Raw genomic sequence first — 19,151 nt, 5'->3', positions numbered from 1 at the left:
ACCTCGCGGTCATGGGAACCTATGATTTATAGCTCCTCTATCAGAAGCATCTGAAGAGGGGCAGTCTCATGGGACTGAGCCTGAGCCCTTGATCTGTGTGGTCTGACCTATCTCCAGGTAGATGGTATCAGAACTACATCGAAATACACAGCATCAATTGGTGTCCTGAGTTAGAGAATTGGTTGGTATGGGAAAAACACCCAGACATCCGATGTCAGAAGTAAACTATTGAGAGTGGTGTTAGCATAGAGAAAAATAGGTTGTTTTTCTCCTATATACTCTTGCAGTTATTTTCCTTGCAATGATGATTGCAACCCTTTCTCATATTAGACAAAATTATTTTCCCTACATTTCTTATGTGTTTTGCTATTCTCTTTCTATCCTACATTCTTCTACAAGCCAGACTCTGATCAGGGTACTACACCATGAAAATTAATGCAGTGTCTGGGGCATGGACTGGTAGACTAGAGGAATGACCTGGAAATATCTTGTCTTCATTTCAGCAAATGATATGATTTGGATCTGTGTCCCCACCCAACTCTCATGTTAAATAGTAATCCTGTGGCCGGGGACGGTGGCTCAGGCTTGTAATCCCAGCACTTTGGAAGGCCAAGGCAGGTGGATCACCTGAGGTCAGGAGTTCGAGACCAGCCTGGCCAACCTGGTGAAACCCTGTCTCTACTAAAAATACAAAAATTAGCCGGGCCTGGTGGTGGACACCTGTAATCCTAGCTACTCGGGAGGCTGAGGCAGAAGAATCACTTGAACCCATGAGGAGGAGGTTGCAGTGAGCCAAGATCGTGCCATTGCACTCCAGCCTGGGTGACAGAGCAAGACTTCGTCTAAAAAAAAAAAAAAAAAAAATTGTAATCTCAGCTGGGTGCGGTGGCTCACGCCTTTAATCCCAGCACTTTGGGAGGTCGAGGTAGATGGATCACCTGAGGTCAGGAGTTTGAGACCACCCTTGACAACATGGTGAAACCCTGTCTTTACTGGTAATACAAAAATTAGCTGGACATGGTGGCGCATGCCTATAATGCCAGCTACTTGGGAGGCTGAGGCAGGAGAATCTCTTGAACCTGGGAGGTGGAGGTTGCAGTGAGCCAAGATCGCACCATTGCACTTCAGCCTGGGTGACAAGAGCAAGACTCCATCTCAAAAAAGAATAAATAAGATAAAATAAATTGTAATCCCCAGTGTTGGAGGTGGGGCGTGGTAGGAGTTGATTAGATCATGGGGGTGGGAGGATTTCCTCTTTTTTGCTGTTCTCGTGATAGTGAGTTATCACAAGATCTGGTTATTTAAAAGTATGTAGCACCTACCCACTCCCTCTCTTCCTCCTGCTCCTGCCATATAAGTCATGCCTGCTTCCTCTTCACCTTCCACCATGATTGTAAGTTTCCTGAGGCCTCCCCAGCATGCTTCCCATACAGCCTGTGGAATCATGAGCCAATTAAACCTCTTTTCTTTGTAAATTAACCAGTCCCAGGTATTTTTTTATAGCAGTGCGAGAATGGACTAATACAGCAGGGTTCTTGGCAGGTTGTAGCATGATGCCCTTACAAAGATGGGGAAGGTTCTGTGAGGTCCCTTCGTTGTTGGTTGAACAACCTGGAACCCCAGTAAGGACCGCTAATGTGCTTAGGTTAGTGTGGGGGTGTACGTGTGAGTCACAAACCTCAGTCTTGTTTTGGTCAACTTCTTGGGGATTTAGATGAAAGTGCAGAAGGTGTGCTATAAAATTTAGTTATATATAGCTAATAAAATAAGGATTTTTACATGGTCTCTTCAGACTTGAAATATGGGTCTAAAGAAAAATTGTAAGACTTTGCATTTATTTTGGGAGAATTATGGGTGTAAGGATAGGATAGAAAAGCCTCGTACTGGTGAAAAGACCTGGGGGGTTAGGTACCATCTTCTCTACGATCCTTCCTGGTGTGAGTGACCACTGTTCCTCACCTGGATTATTCTGGAAGTCTACCAATGATCTCCTGCTTTAGTTTCTCTTTAGACTCAACATAGCAGCCAGATCCATCCTGTTAAAACATTTGGTAGATGTTTCGAAAGTCCTTACAATGGTCTACAAGGTCCTGTTGGGCCTACTGGTCTCCTCTGGGACCTGTGTCCTACGAACCTCCCCTCAGGCCTGTGTCCAGCCACACTGACCTCCTTGGTCTTCCTTTACCGTGTCAGACGTTACACCTGCTGCATCTCAACTGTGAACGCTCCTTGCCCTGATGTTTCATGGTTCTTTCATCTCCTTTAGGTCTTTAACTTCTCTGTGACCTTATTTTGCTCCTCTGGCTGCTTTATTAGACTTCAATCTCCATAAGGGCAGGGGATTTTGTCTGTCATGTTCCCCTCTGTGTCTCCAGCGTGGAGAACAATGGAGTAGGCAGGCACTCCATAAATCTTTGTTGGCTGTATGTTTAAAGCATAGATTAGTGTATTAGGCTGTTCTTGCATTGCTAAAAATAAATACTTGAGACTGGGCAATTTATAAGAAAAGAGGTTTAATTGGCTTATAGTTCTGCAGGCCATACAGGAAGCATAGCACCAACATCTGCTTCTGGGGAGACTTCAGGATGCTTTTACTTAGGGAGGAAGATAAAGCGGGATCAGGCACTTACAAATGGCAAAAGCAGGAGCAAGAGAAAGAACGTGTGTCGGGGAGGTGCCACGCACTTTTAAATGAGCAGATCTCGTGTGAATTCAAAACGAGAGTTCGCTTGTTACCAAGGGGATGACCCAAGCCATTCATGAGGGATCTGCCCCCGTGATCCAAACACCTCCCACCAGGACCCATGTGAAACATTAGGGATTGCCATTTAGCATGAGATTTAGGTGGGGACAAATATGCAAACTATATCAATTAGTAAATATGTGATCTGCAGAACCAATGCCCCAGTTCCAGTTCGAAGGCCTGCAGGCTGCCGTAGCACTGGGAAGAGCTGATGTTCCAGTTTGAAAGCCATCAGGTAGAATTCTTACTTGGGAGAGGGTCAGCTTTTTGTTCTATTCAGGCCTTCAACTGATTGGATGAGCCCACACACATCAGGGAGAGAAATCTGCCCTACTCAGTGTACTAACATTTAAATCTCATCCAAATGCATCCTCACCAGAATACCCAGAATAATGTCTGGCCAAATATCTGGGCACCTGTGCCTCAGTCAAGTTGACACGTAAAATGAACCATCACAATATGCTTCTTAGACCACACCTGAAGACCTTGAATTTTGTCCCGACACCATCTTTCGGAGACTATCCTGTTGACACTGTGACAACCAGGGTGTCTGGGGCAGAGTTGAAGAAACTGGGGGTGTTGCCCTGAAAAAGCAAACATGTGATTGAGGTCAGGTGACACCTTTGAACACCTGAAGTCTTGTCTCATGGAAGAAAGACAAAGGAATTATTTGTTCTGGTAGGCATGGCTCAGGCTAGTGTATAAAAAGTGAATCTAACAGAACAGAAATCTGCTGTCTTGGGAGCTAGTGACGTCTTCTTTCTGGAAGGGTGCAAGCAGAGGCCAGCTGTGACCAGGAGTCAGAAGTCTTAGGTTCTGGTCTGGGCCTGGTGCTGACTCTCTGGCCTTGGGTAGGCCATTAGCCTCTCTGAGGTTTCCGCTTTTCTGCTGTAGAGGCCATGGTAGCCTGCCTCACAGGTCCGCAGATCAGGTGGAAATAACATCTGAACAATACCTTCTAAAACAACACCTTCTAAAACTCAGCTCTAGCCTTGTCAGGGTCAGGAGAACTGGCAGTCAGGAGGAGAGTGCTGGCTCACTCCTTGCTGAAGCTGAAAATTTCCACTGACCTGCAGTCGGGGACACCTCACTGCAGCTTTGCTTTCTTCTTATTGGAATGTGCCTGAGGAGTGGCTGTTAACTCCAATTCCACATTCCTCAACCCTGAGTGTATGAAGCTTATTGCTGCTGGCCCGTGAGGAGGACGCTGCCTGGAGGGAGCAGAGGGAGTTGTTCCTCCTCCACGAAGCAGCCCCGTCACCAGCTTCATCAAGGCATCACTCTTGAATTACTTCAGGACACAATTCGGAGTTGCCGTTGGTATCTTCTGTGTTTGTGCTGTTTGCTTTCTTGCCTCTGGAATGCACCAGTGTGACATCCTGCTTTCCGCTCTGAAAAAAATGTACTCTATGTATAACGCATTTAAAGCCCAGTTGCTGTAGTTTACGGCCACAGCATGAATGAGAAACAAGAAGCAGAACGTCCAGGGTTGCTCGTCTAAACATTCAGAACTGTGCTGGCAGTGGGACAAAGGCCTCTGGACTGTTGTGGGTTTTTGGTGACAGCCTTGATAAAAATGCCTTTTTAGTACAAGTGAAAAGAAAATTTTACTACAGTGCAAAAGTCAAAAAATTAGATAAACGTTGTTGGAAGTTCAGTGTTGATGAGTAGCTAAGCCTCTGAGAAGTTACACTTAGGTGGGCTTGATTATTTTTTGGCAGGAAAATGACGTAGGATATTTTCCTTATTCAGGCGATGTCAAAACAAGGTCAGAGCTATATGTTCCACACTGGTTTTGTTTATAACTGGCATCAGGACATTCAGAAATGATCATGACTACATTTGACAGCACTGATACGTACTCAGTGTGCAGTCAGTGGTAGCTGTTGTGAGTAGCTATGGTTTATACCCAGTTTATTAGTGATTAATTCAGGGCTTCCACAGGCCCTGTGTAATTCTACACAGCTACCACTGACTGCACACTTACTACCTATCAGTGCTGTCAAGTGTAGTCACAATCATTTCTGAATGTCCTGATGCCAGTTATAAACAAAACTAGTATGGAACATGTAGCTCTGTACTATCTGTGTGGCCTGGGCATCAGGATATCTAGAAACTCTTTGCGTGATTCTAGTTTTCAGCTTGCAACATTAGTAGGTCATGGAATCAATTAAGTGCAGTAGTTTTTTTGCCAGCATTTTTAGAAGATACGTTTATATAATTGTATAGAAAATATTAATGCCTAGCACAGTAGCTGGGTAAATATAATTTTGTGTGTGTTAAAAACACTGCTGTGATAGAACGACTAATAAAATCCCTGCCCTCGACTTGCTTCTTAGTCTTACTTCAGAAACTGCTTGCTTTTCGTTATGAGTAAACGGTTCATGTGAAATTTAATACAAGACATTTATAGTGCTATGACTTGGGAATTTGTGAGCGTTCTTGTGCCCACATTTTGAGGTTTCACTGTGACATTGAAAAAATCAGTTATTTTATAAATGCTAGCCAATAAAAATGGCATGCCTATTTCACCAGCAACTCAATTTGATGATAGCACAGCAACAAGATGCTGATTTTCATCCTTTGGATGTGTTAATTACACATATACCTTGATATGCTAGGTCAGCAGTGGTCTAAATACATCCAGCAAGAATGAGGTACTTGCATAAATCATCCTGAAAGTTTTATTAGATCAGTTTAACAGCCTCTTGACTTCATTATCTGTGGGAGTTTGGGGGTCTTACAAAATAAACTGTTACAAACATTCATCTCACTGCTATGAAATAGAGCAATGTGATAGAAAGGCTGGCAACCTTTGGCCATTTTTATCTCGGTGCTGAGGAGAACATAAACCAAGATGACTCTCGCTGTGTCCCCATTGTGATGACTCTGTCAGCAGATGCCGCAGCTGTGGAAGACCTGGAAGTTGTGATCAGTTGCTAGCAGGACTTTGGGATCACTTGTCTTGATCCTGAGGCTTTTTAGAAGCCCATGAGAACATTCATCAAGGCTTGCCACTTGACTTGAAATACATTCATTGTAAGATCAGTCTTCAATTTAGATTTCTTGGAAATAGCAGTGATAATTCTTATGATTACTCAATGTGCAGTGCAGTCCATCATCACAAGGTTCTTTCGGAGTTCAGAGGGACATCCTGCTTTGGTAGTTTTGCCATTGTCTGGGAGGACTAGGCGTGGGATTATTTCTTGAATCAGCTGCTTAAAAACACTGATTTGCCCGTATGACAAAGGGAAGAGGTTTGATTTACAAATACCCATTAGTTGTCTGAGAAGTGCTTTCTCTAATTATGATTCAGCTCCAGTGACTGCACCATGTTAAATATGCAATTCTGTTTCCTCTAGGTGCCTGAGGGTTCCGTGGTCCACTTTTCGTCAGGAAACTTCTCCTTGACAGCAGAAACAAAAAAAAGGAACTTCCCCCATGGAAATGAACATCTATTAAACTGGGCCCGAAAGGAGTATGGAGCAGTTACTTCATTCACCGAACTCAAGATAGCAAGAAACATTTATATTAAAGTGGGGGAAGGTAAATTTTATGTGGCTTCAGTTAATGACTGATTTATGACAGGCAATTGTTTTCTTTTCTGAAACCAGGTGGTTAGGGCAAGGAATCACAGAATTACAGAATGTTGGAACTGGCATGGACCTGAGGGGTCATTTGGCCCCAGGCCTCTCTGCCGCCCCCCATATTCCCTCCCTTCTTTTTTCCTCCTGGGGAAGCAGGCCTGGTTATGGCCAAGTGAAAAATAGGGAGGAGCATGGGGAGAGAGGAGGAGGTTATTGTGTGGGATTTAGAAGACACCCATGTACAGAAGTCAAGAAGTAAGTGGAGGCGAGAAGCTGAGGGCATGGGAAGGAGGTGATGACTGATGGAGTGGAAGAGTTGGCAGAATGGGTCAGCAGGTGGCTTCCTCTTACCTGTCTTCGGCAAACATCTGAAGCCTGTGTCAGTTTGTTGTGCTGAGACATAGGTTGCATTTTGGACAACAGCAGAGGAAAAGTATTTAAATGTATTTTTAGTACAAATGACTATTACAAGGACAAATTATTGAAGAAAAGAAGTGTATTGTCTTGATAAGAGATTGCCTACGTAAATTTCCTTGCATTACAGAGGGATAGAAATATCCAGAAACCCAGTTTTGAAAGCCTTTAAAGAAAAAAGAGAGAGAAACCTTCCCTTTCTTCCTCCCTCCTTCCCTCCCTCCCTCCCTTCCTTCCTCAGGGTCTCGCTGTGTCGCCCAGGCTAGAGTGCAGTGGTGTAATCAGTGCTCACTGCAGCCTCAACCTCCAGGGCTCAAGTGATTCTCCTGCCTCAGTTTCCTGAGAAGCTGGGACTACAGGCATATGCCATCACACCTGGCTAATTTTTACATTTTTTTGTAGACACAGGTCTTGCTGTGTTGCCCAGGCTGGTTTCGAACTGCTGACTAAGAGATCCTCCTCCATTGTTCTCTCAAAGTGCTGGGATTACAGGCTTGAGCCACTGCACCTGGCCAGACCTTTCTTTTTAAATCAGTATTTTCAGTTGAGTATATTTGGACCCCCCATAAGTTACTAGGAAATAGCAGCTCCTGTGAATGGGTCCTTGTTATAGCCAGCTGATTGTGTGAACGCTGTGTTTCAGGTCTTCAGCATCCAGCATTCAGCATCCAGCTGCTTTCTGTTAAATTCTACAGCAGCTGTCACCTCCTCACAGAAAGGACAGGGAAGGGTGGGTTAGTGAACACTTGATCCCAGCTCTTGTTTGGATCTGGGCTGCTTTAAAGTGTGTGAGAGACAGAGGTAGAAACAGTGGACACGGACGTCGAAGAGGATGCTACATGCAGAAGCCATTTCAGGGGCCTTCACATGCACCCCACTTAACCCCGCAGTAATCCCAGGAGGAAGACGTCATTTCCACCATTTTACAGAGGGCTTAGTGAAGGGCTAAGTGAACCTGCTCACATCCAAGTTACTAGCAAGTGGCAAAGCCAGAACCCAAACCCACGCTTCCTGACTCTTGAGTTTAACGCTTGTTGCCTGAGCTGTACTTTAAGTCCTAGCCAAATAAGCATAACTCAGAAAGGAAAGTGGTCCACCTGGATGAACATCCTTGTTTAGTTGAGGCAGAGAGGAGGGGGCTTAGATGAAGGTTAGGCTCAAAAAGTCGAAGTTTGTTTCTGTGCTCTCATGATAGGTAGCTAATAACAGAGGTCAAATCCCACTGAGACAAAATGAAAAATCTCTTTTAATAAAGACTCTCAGCCCTGGCCAGTGGGCCGCGTTTCTGAAGCAGAATTCTAGTAGCATGAAAGAATGTTGATTACCCCTTGGAATTTGTTAGAATAAGAAAATTTGTTATAATAACATTTAGAATGTTGGACTGTGTTCTCTCGGCAGTACATGAGCTTCTTTCTAAGCACAGCAGTCACTTGCCCTGAGAGCCACGGGTTGTCACTTAATTGGTTAAGCCTGTGCACGCTAGGTAGGGGAAGCCAACTTAAAGGACCTGCTGTCTGGTGCAGTAAAAACTGGTTAACTCCTTGGTAACACGTTCGGAACCCCTGAAACTTGACTCCAGCCACCAGTTGAGTATAAGTCACTGGGCCATGCCATGGAGAGAGGAGCAGTAGGGAAAGGAGGTTCCTTGGTGAGGTCAGTGGACCACAAAGTGATAACGTTTATCACCATGGCTCAGACTCTACTGCGCAAGCCTCATCCCCCACTTCCCAGAATCCAACCTGGCTCTACCTTTCTTGTACCCAGGGATCGCAGGCCATGAGGCCTGATTGCTCTAACCCGAGCGGTTCTCAGAGTGTGGTTTCTGTCCCAGCAGCATCCACATCATTTGGGGACTTGATAGAAATGCCAGTTCTCAGGCCCAACCCAGACCAACTGAATCAGAAACTCTGGGGGTGGGACCTAGCAGTCAGTGTTTCATTCAGCCTTCCAGGAGATCTGATGCTTGCTGACATTTAGGAACTGCTCTCATCTATATACCCAGAATGGAAGAATTTAAGAGTTTTGCTCTTATCCCAGTTGGTCTTGCTGCGAGGCTTCAAGCAACACTGACTTACACCAGAGCCTCAGTTTCTGCAGAGGAAAATGAGATGTTTGCATTAACCCCCAGGTTCATTCCTGCTCTCAGAGTATATCCTTCTGTGTCTCAAAGTCGTTTGTCAATCTTTTCCTAAAATACAAATAAGCATGTGACTCCCCCTGCCCCCAAACTTGCCAGGCTTCTACCCGGGAATTCCCCTTTGTGGTTTCCTTTCTACTTGGCACTCGGTGTAAGTTTTGATGCCAGGTATTTTAAAGTCATTGGGGAGCGGGGGAGAAACCACACACAACAAAAGTGGTCAGCTTATTCAACTTAGTGACAATGGCATCTGGGACTAGAGCCCTTAATAACGTCAACTTTTGAACAATTAGACCTTTCCTAGTGGCTTCACATGAGTGAATATTTTGTTATTTGTCTCAAATCTCACATCATTGTTTATTAATTCAGGAAACCTATACCATATGCCCACTATGTGCCAGATACAAACCAGGCGCACCTATGAACTGGATATGCTGGCCACAATCCCAGGAGGGCCCTAGTCTCTTGAGTTCCAGACTGGCCTGTCCCTAGCCCATAGACACTCTTTCTTAATTAAATTTCAACCTTGCCATTCCAATATCATTTTCCATCCTGTGATGTGGGGGAGGCATCCGCAGGGCTGCAGCTGCACGGTGTGCATACCTCATCTGCTCATCTGGCAAAACCCTCAGCAGATGTGGAAGGAGGCTGCTCTAACGGCAGTCAGTGGAGCCTTGAGCTTTTCTCTCTGAGGGGGAGGGGAATTAGAGGAGACTGCAGAGGGCAAACCCAATGCTCTCTTGCAATGAGCCCACAAGCAGAGGCTTTGGTCCCCTTTGTTCTGGGGTGGTGCTGGGGGTGCTGTGGTGACCAGAGCCATGATGCCCCAGTGTGTGCTGCAGACCTGAGCACAAGGGAGATTGCACAAGTTGGGAGGGGGAGGGACAGTATCAACCCAGTCTTGGGACCCCCTGGTTTGATTCCTTACTCCAAAGTGAGACTTCCATGTGGATTTGAACCCTGGCATCCTGTCCTCAAAATGGAAAAGGCAGAAGTCTGTTTTATAATAGTGCCAGGCCTCTGATTAATTATCCCTTCTGAAAAAAGCATGCTACACCTAGAACTTCCTTGACACTGGTCCCAGCTGTCACACTGCCAGCAGTTTCTTTCAAGTTCTGTTGAAACATTTAAGCCCGTGGATGGAAATTCCATCAGCCGCCGTGCTGTGTAAATGGCATGTGCCGTTGGGGGAGTGTCTTCAGATTCTGGTGCTTACATCACTTTCCCGGGTAGAGGTGGTGAGCAACTCTCAGCACAGTGAGATAATGTGTGCGAAAGCACTTTGTAAACTGTAAAGTGCCATATAAACTTGAGTGGTCTGTGTTCAGATTGTGAGAAAGAGTGAAAGTCTGCTTTCTTTGTTTCCCCCAAACTCCTACCTTTCATCTTCAGAGTATGAAGTGCTGTGAGGAATACATATGAGGGAAAGATTAATTCTACATGGGGCGTCGGAGGATTAATTAGGTGGTTGCCTCTCCTGATAATTGAAATAACAAATAATCCAAGGAGGAGTGTATTTGGGGATAGAATGGATTGAATGTTAAATATGCTGACCATGAAATACCTGAGTACTGGATTTTTAGGTAGGTGATGCTTGGTAGACAGATGACAGTATAAGTTGACTGCTCAGAACAGGAGTCATGATCCAGGTACAGGTTGAAACCATGGGAGTGATTGAGATCACCTAGGAAAAGAATGAGATAGAAAGGGGATTGAGGAAGGAGCTGAGAAGTTCTTAGCCTTGGTTTATATTGGAATCAACTACAGAGCTTTTCAAAAAAGAAAGCTGCCTAGGCCCCCGCTGGGTGTTCTGAATCAGATTCTCGGGGATGGGGTCTAAACAGATTCTGAGCAGAGGAGGAACCAGTGGAAGAGATGTGAAAGACAGGTCAGAGGAAATGGACAAGGACAGGAAGTATCACAGAGAACAAGTGAGGAGAGGATTTAGCCAAAAGAGGCCCTTAGTTGGGGGCTAGTCAATAGGAGGTCACTGGTGACCATGACAGGATGCATTTCAGGGCGGTGGTTGAGGAGTTCACAGACAAAGGCCCATCCTTTGAGCTCGTGGTTCCCTGTGTCTGCCATTTGCTCAGTTTTACTGTCACCCTCCTTCCTTTGAATCTGGTTATCAAGTAGCTCAGTGGTTTGACAGATTGTCCTGTGCCTCTTTCAGATCAAGTGTTCCCTCCGAAGTGCAACATAGGGAAGAATTTTCTCTCACTCAATTACCTTGCTGAGTACCTTCAGCCCAAAGCAGCAGAAGGGTGTGTGATGTCCAGCCAGCCCCAGAATGAGGAAGTACACATCATCGAGCTAATCACCCCCAACTCTAACCCCTACAGGTAAGCGAGTCTAAGTGTGTGAGTGTGAGAAGAGATGAAAGTAAAGATCTTCCTTGACTTGAGGCAGGGAGAGGTACAGCCCATCCTACACAGGAGGGAAGGGAGCCACTGATGCTTCACGCAGGAGGGAAGGGAGCCATTGATGCTTCACGCAGGAGGGAAGGGAGCCACTGATGCTTCAGGTGTGTTTCGTCAGATGTGTTTCACAGAAGCTTTGAAGAAGAGAGTAAAGGCACCGGTGGTATATTTTATATTTTGCATCTGTCCCTAGATCCCAGATATTTCATATGAATTCCTGAAACCTGTTCTGAACTTCTGGGTGTTAATTACAGGACACAGTCACTCTTGCTCCGTCTTTATCACCTCTAAGGTTACCCCTGATAGAAAAATTACAGAATATACCCTATTAATATAATTATCATCTTAGTAACCTTCTGGTTTTAATAAAGCTCTGTTTATGGTGTCCTCAGAGCACTTAGGCACTCAGAGCTGTTTGCTTGAAATCTGTGTGTGTGTGTGCACACACGTGTGTGCTGGAGTGGCCCTCCATGGTGACATACCAAAGAGCCATTTGATAGAGCTTGCCTCTCCCTTATGTGCTTGGTGTGTGTGTGTGTGTGTGTGTGTGTGTATGCTGGAGTGGCCCTTCATAGTGACATACCAAAGAGCGATTTGATAGAACTTGCCTCTCCCTTGTGCGCTTGTTCTCCCTCTCAGCTTCCTACCACTGGACTGGAAATTCGACCCTCCCTATCAAGAATAATTAGGGAATTTAAATAAAAGAAAAAGGAGAAAAAGTAGGTTCTTTTCCCATGTTAGCCTGCATTTTACCCTCCTTCCTTTGAATCTGGACTAGTGACTTAAAATTTTAAATTTATATTGTAGAAGGATTTCGAGGTTAAAATTCTAATCAGTGTTTGACTTTAAAAGTGTGTAAGCTACAGATCAGTTTTGGTAAGATTCCACTCTGTCCACTTGAAGAATTTTGTGGAAAGTAAAAGGGGAATGGGAGTAGGAGCAGTCTGGTGAATGTGCTTCGATGTCAGGCCTGAGGCTTCATTGGAGTATACCATCCTTTTTATGATTTACAAGTGTGTAAAGCTGAGATGGAAAGAAAGACTGTTCCCTTAAATTCAGAACGACAGGGATGTTATTGTTTAGTAAAAAATTCTCTTTTATACGAATTCTTAGAAGTTTGGGTTGTGTTCATCAATTTTCCAGTAATCACTTGGTTGACCATCTGTTTTCTTTATTTTAATAACCTTATATCCAGAAGTTTGGGAAAGTAAATGCAGATATGATTCTATAGCAATTGTTAATGACTTAAGCAAACCTTATATAAATCAAGAAATTCTTTAGCCTTTTATCTCTTATTTTACTCTGAAGTTTCCTAATTTTTTTTTTTTTTACCACCATGCTTCCCTTCTCCCCACACCACCCTCCCACAACTCACCAAACTGCTACCTACTTCGGTTTTGAAGGAATTTGAGCATATAGCCAAATGGGAATCCTGTACATCAAAGGTGTTAAAGGTTGAAAAGGCAACAATACTGCTTCAAAAGTAAACTGTTCTGGTTCGTTCAAGTCCATTTCAAACAGTGGTTGCATGAAGTAACCACCTCTTTTCCACCAAAGAAGAGAATAACTTTAGTGACTAATTATCAGCAAGCATATGTTTCTATTGTTATGTAAAACAATTTTGTTATGTGTGCAATAACAATCTGTTTTGCACATGTCATTGGCCTGGGATCAACTCCAGCTTTTTAATCAACTGGCCAGACACTAGAAACATGAAGACTTGGAAGAGGGGAGATAGTTGCAACTTTCTGGCATGTAGGTCTTAACTTTGCCTTTGTTTTCCATTCACAGTGCTTTCCAGGTGGATATAACAATTGATATAAGACCTTCTCAAGAGAATCTTGAGGTGGTCAAAAATCTCATCCTGATCTTGAAGTGCAAAAAGTCTGTCAACTGGGTGATCAAATCTTTTGATGTTAAGGGAAGCCTGAAAATTATTGTAAGTTGGTTGAGTATGTCTTTTATTTAGATGAATGACAGCAATTTAAGCTGTGCTTATATGTGTTATTTTTAGAGTTTCTGCCTCTTTGGACTCTCTAAGCTTTGTCAATTATTTTTCACTTTGCAAAATAAGATGCTCCTATAAAATAGGTGTGGTCGTTAAAACATGGCCTCGGATTAAGACAGACCCAGGTCTGAGTCCAGGTAATCCCACTGTGACCTTTGGCAAGTCCCCTAACCTCTCTGAACCCCCGCTCCCTCATTTGTGAAATTCCTGAAATACATTAGTATGCTTTCCACTAATAGTAAGTGTTAAGTAATGAACACAATTAAGCCTTCATAATGAGCGTCCCACAAGGACCTCAGTGTCACAGTTCCGAATATCAGCTTTTATTACGGAATTAGGTACTTAGAGAAAGTATGGGAAATTAGGCTGATGCCAGCTCACATCGTTGACTTTTCTTTTTGAGTTAAATATGAAATATTGGCATGGCTTTTTGCTTGCTTCCAACTCCTAAGTGTGAAACACTGATAGAAGAATCACAGTAACTGCGAAGTCAGTGAAATCATGCTGGACAAGTCTACTCCAGCTTGTTCTCAAGGCCCTCTATTTAATAGAGATGTACGCACAAGGCTTAGCCCATTGGCATGATGAGCAAACAGCAGCTGGTTTCCTCAAAAGTTGAATGTTGAAACTTGGTAAAGTAAATCTTATCTCAAATATACTTAGGCAATAACTATTTGACTGAATTATTGAAAGTTAAAGAAAAATCCTCCTCCCTGTTTTTTAAGAAGATAATTATCTCTTTAGTATCTCTTTTGTGGGCTCAAATTTTTATGCATCGTCTTTAAATTTTTTTTGGCCAGTTTCTCTTTTAGTACCTGCACTGAATAAGTTGAAGTGGGTTTTATGTTTTCAGTATTTTGGGAGAGGGATGCCCTTGGTTTTGGTATTATTCATTCATTCGTGGCACCTTCCATGTGATACCACAGTGAGCAAAGCCAACAGTTCCCTTGGCAACGTCAGGTAAAAGCACTCATCAGAGGCAGCAGGCAAAACCACTAGCACACATATTTTAATTTTAAAGTAATTGTTTCTGGTTCCCGTGGGTTTTTTTTTTTTTTTTTTTTTTAAACTTTGCTAGGATCCCATTGAGCCATCATATGTAATGGTGATACATTAATTTGTTGTCAAGCCCAAAGCCTAGCCATGATGTGAAGTCAGAGATGTTTTGATTGCCTTCTCTGGCATGGCATGAGGGGTGTTGGTGACCTGGGCTGTATGCTGCTTTTGCTGCCTGGCACACCGGCCAAATGTTTTTAATTTCAGAATAACAAAAACAGGAAAGGGAATCATGCTTTGAAAGGCAAAAACATACGGTACATTTTAATTCCCTGCTGGAGTTCTTGTGTAAATATTCTTTCAGCCTTGACCCTTCAATGGCTCTTTCTCTCCCTGAGTATGTGTGCGTGGCCCATGGCAGTCCTGGAGTTCACTTTGAATGTCCCCATCTCTCATATGAATCAGAAAGGCTAGAAATGAGATTGCTCATCCCAGTGCAAGATCTGTTTATGTTCCTCTCCTTGGCTGTACTCTTGTTCCAGGCCAATTTTGGACAATGCATGACAACATTACTAAACAATTAGGTAATGTTTCATGATGTTCTTTTTTATTCTCCCAACCAGTTGATGCTTTGTGATTTTCTAATTCCCTGTTTCAGATGTGAATTCTGACTGTGCTGTGAGGGAAAGGCAATCCCACTGTGACCTCCTACAAAAGTTTAAATTAGTGTTTAGAAAGGGGGCAGTGGTTTATAGAAACCTTGTTTCTAGTTGTTTCCTTTAGAGACAGCATAGTGGAATGGAAAGAATCTTGACTTCGTGCCAGACAGGGCTAGATTTAAATCCCATCTCCAATGATTACTACTCCTAGTAGATATTGTGCAGTCTAACTGATGAACACTGAGTCTGTTTGGTCATCTGTGAAATGGGTATGATGACAGTACTCACCTTGAGTTTGTGGTTCATTAGCTGAGTTCATTTGTTTGTTCATTTATTTGCCAAGTACTTGTTAAGGGCCTGTAGGATATTTCATCTAAAGCACTGGACACAGGGCCTGCACATGTAAGTTCTCAGCTACATGTGTTGCTTCTGTGAGTCTTAGGTTCTCCTTCTCTAACAGGAATAGTAATGCCTGTCTCCTTATATTATGGAAGAGAAATAAAATAATACATGCCTAGCAGCGTGCCTGCCATAGAAAGGGGGTTCATCTTCCTTCCATAAATAACTCTTTCAGGTTTCTATAGGAACAATTAAGGCACTTCTCCAAATAAGGTGAAAAGAAAGAAAAAAGTCTACTAAGGGAGTTGTAAGGAGCCTGATGGAGTAATTTAAAGAAGAGCACCATTAAACATGGATGTCTTATGCATGTGTGTGTCGGGGGTGGGGCATAGGCAGAATGTGCCCTCCAGATGACGAAATGGTCAAAAGAGGTGCAAAGAGCCAGGCAGTGGGCAAGAATGGGAACACTGGAGGTGTCTACATTGCCTTGTCCAGCTCTGGCTCTTTTCTCAGGTCCTCTGTGGACTATGCATAATCGCTTTTATGATAGGAAGAACCTCTAAAACATAAAAGAATAGATGGAGGAAACGTGTTAGAGGTTTCCTCTTACGTTATTTCATGTGGCCTCAGAACTTCAGGGTTGATGATTGGCAGCTTGTTCCTAGAGAAGACATTTTTTAAAATCCCAGTGGGCATATGCACTACCCTCTCTGGCCATTCCTTTCCCTAGTCCTCCCTCCCCTATGCCATCAGTTCAGATGCAAATATGGAGGGGTGTGGAGGCACTTAGACTCAACTCCTCATCTTTCATGAAGATATGGCTGGAAAAGATGGTGGTGGTTTTTGGAGACCCCCCTTGTACACCTACATTTGGAGTAGCTCCACTAGAGCTGGAAAAAGCCTAGGGACTTCCAGAGGTACAGTGTGAGAATTTGCTCAAAGCTGGGAACCACCAGCTTGTCTGCCATTGTCCCAAGCCTTGCTGCTTTACAAATGTGTAGATAGATGTCGAGTCTTTTAAGTTCCCAGACATAATCAAAATGACATGTATTGACAGCTCCTAGATTTAATGTGGAAAGGTGCAAACAGCTCATTCCACATTGGTGCAAAAGGACAGGTGGCAGTTATGATGATAGTGTTCTGGAAATATGATACTTTCTCAGTTGTCCAACAACATGAAAGACTAGGGCAGATGAGAGCAAGCAGTATTGTTTAGGCCAATTGTGACTCCAGCCAGTCAAAATGACATGTAGCTCTGAAAGGCTGGAAGAAGCTGTACCTAAAAAATTACTGTTAACTAAATGAATAAAAACTTCTAAGAATAAATTGGATCTTTCATTATCTTATTTTAGCCTCCTTGCTTCCCTCCGTCCGTCCCTCCCTCCATCTGTCCCTCCCTCCCTCCCTCCCTCCCTCCCTCTCTCCCTCCCTTCCTTCCTTCCTTCCTTCCTTCCATCCTTTTTTGTTTCTTTCCTCCCTAGCCCTTCTTTACCCTAAGGAGATTTTTTCTGAATTGGAGTAAGAGCTAAAATATTCTGAATCTATTAAACTGAGTTTACAAATGACTGCAGAAGTTGGTTAAAGTTCTGTCTGGTTCCTTTGCTTGTAGTATTTGTGACTGGTGAGTCTGGCAGTATTCCCACACATAAGCACTTTAGGTAATAGAAAAATATACTGAATGAGATCCTTTAAGCTTTGAGTTGAAATATATGTGGCTTCAGCCAATATCCCACAACCACATAGGCCAAGAGAACTTAGAGCCTGTGAATCTTTTAGGGTTTTACAGTGGGAAAGGATTAATATTTAGTCATGTTAGGGGCAAACAGAATGGGAAACAAATGAGGAATTTAGGAAAAATGCTGCATGCATGCAGGAGAAAATCACTGGGCATGGAAATTAAAGTGATTTTTATACAGCATGAAAATGGTGTAATCTGCATGCTGGAAGGGCTTTCCAGCCCTGTTGGTGCAGTTGTTGAAAATATGGTGCCTTCCCTTTGGGGTCCCCTCTGCAGCATTCAGCTCTCTCACCCTCTGATGAGAACACTGCCACAGGAGTCAGCAGTTGATGTATAAATTTACCTTCCATGTCCTTGTTGAATAACCTGGTTGAGTAGAGTCCATTTATATCCTTTCCCAGAAATATTTCTATCATTTTTATTTTGTAATTCATTATCCAGTGAAAGCTAATCTTTTTTTTTTTTTTTTTTTTTTTTTTTTAAGGCAGGGTCTCACTCTGTCACCCAGGCTAGAGTGCAGTGGCATGACCATAGCTCACTGCAACCTCTAACTCACAGGCTCAGGTGATCTTCCCACCTCAGCCTCCTGAGTAGCTGGGACTGCAGGAAAATGCCACCATGCCTGGCTAATTTTAAAATTTTTGTACAGATGGGATCTTACTGTGTTACGCAGGTTGGTCTCAAACTCTTGGGCTCAAGCAATCCTTCTTCCTCAGCCTCCCCAAATGCTAGGATTATAGGTGTGAGCTATTGCACCCATCTCTGAAAGCTAATCTTAAGACCTACTTGTATTACTGGATAAAATAGTGATACTTAAGGGGAGAGTAACCTAAATTAATTAATATTTAGAATAGAAGATGTAAGTATATTTGGTTCATAGAATTGGCAAATGAATACAATTATAGAATTGCTCATTGATCATACATTTTAGATGAAATATAAACATTGGTTGTTTTACCATGTGGAATTTAATAGTTTATATAGATGGGATAGTCTCCACACTGAAGTACAGTCTTGAGCATATAATATGTTTCAGTCAGTGAGGGACCACATATACGACAGTGGTCTTACCAGATTGTAATACCATATTTTTACTGTACCTTTTCTATGTTTAGATGCACAAATACCGACCATTGTGTTACTACTGCCTACAGTATTCAGTGCAGTAACATGCTGTGCAGGTTTGTAGCCTAGGAGCAATAGGCTGTACCATATAGCCTAGGTAGGTAGTAGGCTGTACCATGTAGGTTTGTGTAAGTACACTCTATGATGTTCACATAATGACTAAATCACCTAATGATGCATTTCTCAGAACATATCTCCATTGTTAAGTGGGTGTAACTGACTGCTTTCATTGAAATCTAGGGGAATAGGAAGTGGAAGCATGGAAATTTGAGGGCAATATAACATGTCTGTCTGTATACTTCATATGTCATTTTAAGTAAAAAGGGAAAGATTATTATACATATTTACTGTGTGTGTTAATCATTTAAACATTAGACTAACTGTATAGTTATAGCTAGGTATACTTACTATGTAACTACTTACATGTCACTGGATGATTTTTTTATCAGCATAGGCAATACAAATAGTATGATCAAGCAGCATGCGTAGATGTCTTTTAATCTGCTATTAAAGGTTTTTCACATCATCGTTCTTAGCCCAAAGAAAATAGGGGTCAAAAGAATAAAAAATTCACTCATACACAATATAGAATCTACTTATTTCAGATATTTAATTTTTATTATCTAAAGTACTGTTTAATTTTAGACTCATGAGTGAATTTTTTTGCTATATCTTCAGGCTCCTAACAGTATTGGCTTTGGAAAAGAGAGTGAAAGATCTATGACAATGACCAAATCAATAAGAGATGACATTCCTTCAACCCAAGGGAATCTGGTGAAGTGGGCTTTGGACAATGGCTATAGTCCAATAACTTCATACACAATGGCTCCTGTGGCTAATAGATTTCATCTTCGGCTTGAAAATAATGGTAAGTTAGAATTTTTTTAAGGTATATAAAAAATATCCTCCAAATGAAGCTTTTCCAGTGAGGAACTGTCATTTCAGCTTATATGTTGCTGTTTTTCTCTTGCACATTTTAATAATT

The 19,151-nt window shown here is 42.8% G+C and overlaps 1 protein-coding gene across 2 annotated transcripts in view; it reads left to right on the top strand.

Moving 5' to 3' along the window:
* TGFBR3 (transforming growth factor beta receptor 3) overlaps nt 1–19,151 on the top strand; it is a 207,236-nt gene that overhangs the window by 146,212 nt on the left and 41,873 nt on the right. For both annotated transcript variants that reach the window (XM_050777229.1, XM_050777302.1), the window contains exons 5-8: nt 6,106–6,289; nt 11,055–11,223; nt 13,093–13,240; nt 18,845–19,034. In XM_050777229.1, the coding sequence (XP_050633186.1) occupies nt 6,106–6,289; nt 11,055–11,223; nt 13,093–13,240; nt 18,845–19,034 (691 nt within the window). The remainder of the gene's footprint in view (nt 1–6,105; nt 6,290–11,054; nt 11,224–13,092; nt 13,241–18,844; nt 19,035–19,151) is intronic.

Source organism: Macaca thibetana, chromosome 1 (genome assembly GCF_024542745.1).
Source record: "Macaca thibetana thibetana isolate TM-01 chromosome 1, ASM2454274v1, whole genome shotgun sequence".
Taxonomy (NCBI): Eukaryota; Metazoa; Chordata; class Mammalia; order Primates; family Cercopithecidae; genus Macaca; species Macaca thibetana.
The sequence above is the reverse complement of the archived record's forward strand: the minus strand, read 5'-3'. Positions and strand labels throughout refer to the sequence as shown.